Source organism: Corvus brachyrhynchos, unplaced genomic scaffold, assembly GCF_000691975.1.
Source record: "Corvus brachyrhynchos isolate BGI_N302 unplaced genomic scaffold, ASM69197v1 scaffold14, whole genome shotgun sequence".
In the NCBI taxonomy this organism is placed as follows: domain Eukaryota; kingdom Metazoa; phylum Chordata; class Aves; order Passeriformes; family Corvidae; genus Corvus; species Corvus brachyrhynchos.
Genome location: NW_008239110.1, coordinates 22,167,755 through 22,174,471, shown reverse-complemented (window position 1 = coordinate 22,174,471; position 6,717 = coordinate 22,167,755). Strand labels below are relative to the sequence as shown.

General features: G+C 40.2%; 1 protein-coding gene across 6 annotated transcripts in view; it reads right to left on the bottom strand.

Annotated features, from left to right (window-relative positions):
• TIAM2 (T-cell lymphoma invasion and metastasis 2) overlaps positions 1–6,717 on the bottom strand; it is a 138,436-nt gene that overhangs the window by 1,346 nt on the left and 130,373 nt on the right. For all 6 annotated transcript variants that reach the window (XM_017739480.1, XM_017739485.1, XM_017739481.1 and 3 more), the window contains 6 exons: positions 6,365–6,483; positions 5,091–5,199; positions 3,422–3,480; positions 2,481–2,586; positions 1,670–1,757; positions 873–1,027 (listed from right to left, as the gene is read on the bottom strand). In XM_017739480.1, coding sequence (XP_017594969.1) covers positions 873–1,027; positions 1,670–1,757; positions 2,481–2,586; positions 3,422–3,480; positions 5,091–5,199; positions 6,365–6,483 — 636 coding nt within the window. The remainder of the gene's footprint in view (positions 1–872; positions 1,028–1,669; positions 1,758–2,480; positions 2,587–3,421; positions 3,481–5,090; positions 5,200–6,364; positions 6,484–6,717) is intronic.

The window sequence follows — 6,717 nt, the reverse complement described above, 5'->3', positions numbered from 1 at the left end:
TGTGCAGAATAAAAATGCAAGTTTATTTTTGCAGCAAAGCATCAGCTGGTTATACCTTTTATCTTAAGATCCCACTTATGATGGCAATGTACATAGTCATTCCAAGTCAGATGTGCCAGCCCTCTGATACTGACAGTGTGATTCCATGTCGCAGTTTTCATTACACCTATCCCAGGGCTCTGTGCTTGCTTTCACGTGTAATACATATAAAATCCTCCAAAAAGTGTAGTTACAATTACACACTTCTGCAGGAAAGAAAGACTGACTCAGGTACCTTGAGCACTGGAGGGCCAAGATGTAGGCAGAAGTTGAACTGAACTGTTCCAGATCCTGTGATGTTAAGGGGATTTTATAGAAAACTGATCAGATAGAGACTTGAAATATTAGTAACTACTCATTTAACTAAAATGTCTGAAGCGTGTACTTAATTACAGTAACAGCTGGGATGCAGATTTAATGCATTGAAAGAAGCAAGACCCCTGCCTTCTGCCAGTTGTTTTAGCTATAAATGTTATTAGGGCTGAGTTACTACAGTTACTACAGTTACTACAGAGGAAAGAACACTAATATTGTATGCCAAAGGGAGTCTGTTCCTTCCCAGCAAAGTTAATTTGGGCCTTATTAAGTCTTCTCTAAAGAGAGCTAATGACACATCACAGTACAGGGAGAAGGGATAGCAAGCCTGCTTATCTCCTCTAGTCCTTGTCACACACTGAGTGGTAGAGAAACTACTCCTGCTCCAGTCCAAAAAAAAAGAAATGGGATTTGTGGGTCTGACACACGACACTCTATGGTCACGGTAATAATTGTGAACTCCCTAGCAGCACGGGAGTCCAGACAGTTCAGTTTTCACTTGAGAAGGTGTTTCTTACCCAGTTTGGCTGTTGCAGGTACACGATTCTTGAGTGGGATGAGGCGATCTTTACATGTTTTCTCCAGTGGTAGCTCACATTTTATGTGACGTCTGAAATTCTCACGCAGAATAGAACGGATGACCTTCACAATGTTAGTCTTGTTCTCAGAATCACTGCAAGTTTAAGAAAACACAGAACTTAATTTTCCTCTCTGAAGTAAGACACTGGGATAAAATGTTCCCAATTCCTTTCTCCTGATGTGCTTTAGTGCAGTGTTTTTATTCAAAATTTTGCTTTAGTAGTGGGTTTGCAGCTATCATAAAATCATAGATTGTTCTGGGTTGGAAGGAACATTAAAGATCCTCTAGTTCCAACGCCCCTGCCATGGGCAGGGACATCTTAACATTGTTAGAGATTTCACACACCTTGTGTTTTGAGATCTTGGTTACTTCCTCTTAGAAAATGACATGAAAGGTAAATTCTGTATGAGGGAATCACCACTGTAAGTGGTCTTTATGAGAAAGTAATCTCTGTTAACCAACTGAGATAACTGATATAACCTGTTACTGTGCCCATGCCATACTGGAACTTGTGTTCCTGTATCTGCAGATTTCTGACATTGGATCACTGCACCTAATTCACCCATTTAAATTTGTTATACTTCATACAGTTAAAGACTGGCATAGTGCCTGGCTTCAAATAATGAGCACCTCTTCAAAAGTGCTGATGCAAAGGTCACATGGGACAAAATATTTTCTTTGTTTTAAAATTCCATTAATGTGATTTGTGAAATACAACCTGCATGTAAAACTTACCTGCTGCACAACTGAAAAATTGTTTCTGGCCTGCCTTCTAGTTCTGACTTGGTGTGAATCAGTTCCCAGATACAGCTGTTCTCTGTTCCTATGCATGGAAGAAAATGTTACTTTTGCATAACACTCCACAAAACGTTTGGCATTAGAAAGACCAGCTTAGAGCTCCCCCACTCTCCTGAAGGCAGTGTTAATTCAGCCATGTGTGAAGCTACAGAAGATCTCACCCAAGGTGGAACCCAAGAGAAAGTCCCCTGAGCTCTCTTGTTGCGGCAGCCTAGCACTGCCTTTGGTAACTTGGAGAGTTGCTTTCCCCCATTCTTGCTGCTTCTCCCTGTCTTCCACCCTCAACAGGCCTTCACCCAGGTGTGCTCTAAAGACCTTGTGACACTTTACAGAACATACAGAAGTAGATAGGACCATAAAGATCAGCTTGAAAACAAACCCACAGCCCTCTACTACCATGAATTGCAGTCAACTCTCCTGTGTTTGAAAAAACATGAGGATCAGCACACGCACAGCATCAGGATGTCACCAGGATGTCAGCTGTGGTAAACCACCTTCCTTTTATTAGGGATTTCCATTCTGTCATTCCTTCACATCATGTTAAGATGTAATGATGCACAGAAGTCAACATACCAAATGAAGACAGTCTGTAAATGTATCAAGCCTGTACCCCCTGAGTGCAGAGATAGATAGTATTTTCTCTACACCTGCCTGTTTCCAGAGGCTCCAGAAAGACATCTGGAAGAAGCAGTATTACAGAATCCCAGAAAAGCATTCAATCCTAAAGTATTTACTGCAAGAGAGTTACCTGCTGTATTCCCCAGTCGAACTTGAAGAGCAGATAAAGGAATGAGCCAACGAAATTTAAATGGATCCAAGTCACCATAATTATGTGCAGCACGAACATTAGTAGGCTGTAAAAAGCAAACCAAAGGATAATTCTGAGAAGTAGAAAAAGTGGTGGTGTTTCATACTACTCTTAAAAGACCTGCCTCTAAAAAAAAACTAAATTCATTAAACTTTCCTTCACTACCTTAAAATGTGCTTGTATATGTAGTTGAAATAGTGATAGACAAAACCTTTGGAATTCATAATAGCTTCAACTTTTAAAAGCCATTCGATTTCAACAGATAAAAATAATACTTTGCCTATAAGTACTACCAGGGAAGAAGTTTCCTATGAAAGAACATGCAGGCTGTTGATCAGCAGAATACCTTAATCATATAGCTGCTGCTGCTACTTTTAGAGCCCCTCCATCTGTTACAATGAGCACAGTGCAGTACATCACCTCTGGTACTTGGAACATACAACTTGCTACCTGACTTCCACATTTCAGGTCTGTAAGTGGGTTGAGAGAAGGTTATGCCTATAATGTCCCTTTTCCTTTCCTTCCAGGATGATCAAGGGCTGGTAAAACAAAGGTCTTTCACCTACACCCTGTGGTAAGGTAGGCCATCACAAACGCAATCTGGAAGAATTAATGATTTCTGCATGGCAATGTTTCATATTCCACCTGGTAAAACTAACATGGGGCTCACACAGAAGATGCTACTGCTTATTAAATAACAAAAAAATATTTATTGCTACACAGATACTGAGCACTTGTTTTAGCAGGGATAGCCAGAATTCCAGCCTAGCAAGGGAAAGTGCTGTTTCACGTCGGTCACTCCCCCTTCAACACTGGTATGGTCCATCTCCCATTGCAGTTATATGCTGAACACCCACCACCTCCAGTGATACCAGACTTACCATTTTCTTCTTCAATTTGTAGTTCTCCTTATACACCAGTATTACAGCCCTCTTAAAAACTAAAAAGAGAAAGGAGAAAAAAGAAAAAGGAAAACTGCTAATTATAGGCATAATATCATAATATTCAATGAAAATACTATCTTGGAGAAGCTGATTATTATAGTCATGGGAATGTGAAGGCTGAGATAAGCAAACATTGAAAAGCATTTTCCCTGTATTAAGATGACAACTGTGTTTCTCATCCTGCACATTCATGCAGTGGCAGTATTTTTCCTTCAGATTTTGTTCCAGACATTTAGGATGAAGCCTTTCTGTACATTTATTCTGAAACTACCAGCAACCACTTATCTCCTGTAAGTCTTCACATAAACAAATACAGCAGATGCAGGTTAGATGTAAACATTTTCTTTCTGCAATCAGTGGACATTTTCAAGTGGACCAAGGGGCCTACAGCCGGAGAGTGCTGTGAAGGACAGTTTGTTCTTCCTGCAGTTCAGCATTTCTTTAAGTTCTCAGACATCTCGATTCCTACTTTTCCTTCTGCAAGAATTCTCTGGCTTCCACAAAATCCAACTGGAGTGTCTCACTAACTTTATCTAGTCTTTCAGACTCCAGGGAGACAGGGGCTCAGGGGCATTACTCTCATCTGAAAGGAGGAACAGAAACACTGGGGCATTGAAGTTGCAGGTGAACTAAGGGATGGCTCTTCAGAGCCATCCTAGATCCCAAATTGGTTGCTAGGGCAGAATTAGCTCTATCCCTGCTCATGCATCCATGTTTCCTTCCAGAGGAGAGAAGGACAATAGTATGAATGCAGGATGCAGCCACAGCAAGCACAGTATTAACCCCAGAGCTTGTCACCTTACTTCAGTTCTACATACTGGATGCATTTGCTAAGCTGCCTGCAGAGAGTTCAAAGTGAGAATAATCAGTTTCCCAAGTGGCAGGTGACCAGTCCAAGCTAAGAATCAGGCCCAGAGTCCTTTTATTCATACAAGTCCTGCTGGAAAGTGTCCAGCATATGCAGATCACTGAGAAGCTCATCCAAGGAGCCTGGTAGGTAATTTCTGTTTGTTCTTCTGTATGAAGCATCCCCTCTCCTAACCATGTTTCCCAGGGAAGGAGTGCCCTGAGAAACTTGTCTGTCATCAATCTGGAGTTCTTCTGAAGGTGTTTATCCACTGAAATATTAGAATAATAATTGTTTTAAGAAATGGACACTTGTTTGTATGCTCTCATTTCCACATCAGGTCTCAGGTTAAAATAATCTGGATGGGGATTTCAGTGCAGTAGCCGTAAAGCAGAAGTTAGTCTGAATTCACAAGAGTAGAAAAAATCATGATTTTCCCACAAGCCTCCTTTCAAAGCTTCATTTAACAGATTGTTCTAAAGACTCTAATATTGCCCCTTGAAAATCACTGATTTCTATAGTTTAAATATAGGCAAGACAGCAGCTGAGGGTGGCTCACAGAGCAAACAGTACCAACAAGCAAATAAATAGAAACTTTTTTCATGTTAGGAAATACACCTATGTGTTTTTTCAGATATAAGTCCACCCTAGATATCACATGACTACAGGGAAGGGAGTTTAGGGCTTTTATCCTGTGAGAAGATGTAATGTGGCAGTCTTCAGATTTGAAAGCGCAGAGTCTTTGAGGAAGGCACTTACCAAACACTGTAAGTTCAAGGTCTTTCCTTGCTTTGCCCAGTGATGGGAAAGGATTCAGCCAGGTAACTGTAGAATGCATCAGAAGTTCTCCCATTGAAAGCTCTGTCACCTGTATTAAATTATAACAGTAGATAATATAAATAATCAGTATAAATATATGTATCAGTGCTGCATTTTACAGATATGTAAAGCAATCAGTACACGTCAATAACTTTAAGGTCTACGTTTTCTGTATTTATGTATAGAAAGAGATCTTCACTACAGCAGGAAAAGTGTGAGTAATCCCCTTTTTTAAAACAGGTTACAACTACACAAAGTAGTAGCCCCTAAGTTATGGAAGCTGGATAAGTTCTCACTATTAATAACTTCGAAGAATATTAAGCTGATCTGGTAATCTTACACTTACATAGAGCCAGTTGTGAACTGCCTGATATGTTAGCTGTAAGGATCTTTAATTTCTATAGAGTAATTAGTATTAATGACACTGCCAATGGCAGAATTAATGGAGGTCTTGTACTCCGAGACTCCTTTCTTCTGTGGGACACAACATAATGCTGAAGAATATGACAGGCTGTCAAGTTTTGTTTCCCCATAAATTATGAGAAAACAGGTAGTCAACGGGGACAATTTGACTTTTACTAGCAGGAAACGAAACAACTGAGAAGACATCTCTCATATCTGATGCCCAACTTCGCAGATTTGATCTGCTTAGTAATTGATGCAAACGGCGAAGTTGAAGCCTTGCTGCCCCAGTTCTGGGAGATGACTGCACACAGTCTGTATAACTAATGGGTTTTGCTCTGACAAATACCCATGGATGCCTCAGCACTGGAAGTGTAGAGAATGACAATAACAGACCTTAATGTGAAATCCATGGAATTGCCATTTTCATTTATACGGGTGAAAAAATATGTTAAGAATTTAAGAACTCAAGAACTCAACAGCATAAAATCTGAATGCCTTGGGGCATGGATAATCTCTGCAACATTTTGACAAGAGGAGTTTTTTTTCCTACTGAGAACTATGTCTACTCCTGCTCGCAATTCCTGTCAATCCAGAAGGCGGCCCTGGCAGCTGTCTGAAAATTTTACCATAACCCACTGACAGAAAGAAACTTGACAAGCAGATACAAAACAGAAGTCAAAATATTAAAGGAGAATAGAGCAAGCCCAGCACAAGTAAGTTCCCAAAATTACCTCAGGAAGAGATGAAGCCCCAACAGCAAGCTGGATAATGCTTCAAGAGTCAATGCAACATGTTGTTTCTTCTCTTACCTCTTTCTCTGTTCCACTTTGATCTGCAACCAGTTGGTCAAATACAGTGCCATAATCTTCATATATCTTCTGCATCTCATTGATGTGACTTGCTACTTTTTCCATTGCCTTCAGTGCTTCTGTAAGGTTTAAAAATTTCATAGACAACTATGTAATTCATCTGTATTCTCTAAATATGGTAATCTTAAACTGAATTCCCCTTGAGGCACGTAAAATGATGTTGCCTTCCCAAGGTCTGGTGAACTGAATTCTAGTTCTGTATCAGTACTTTCTCATAGCAACAGAAGAAGAAATACTTCCTGGTCAGAGTAAGTGAAAAATGAGCATGTGGTGTCTTAAGTGGTTGAAAAGGC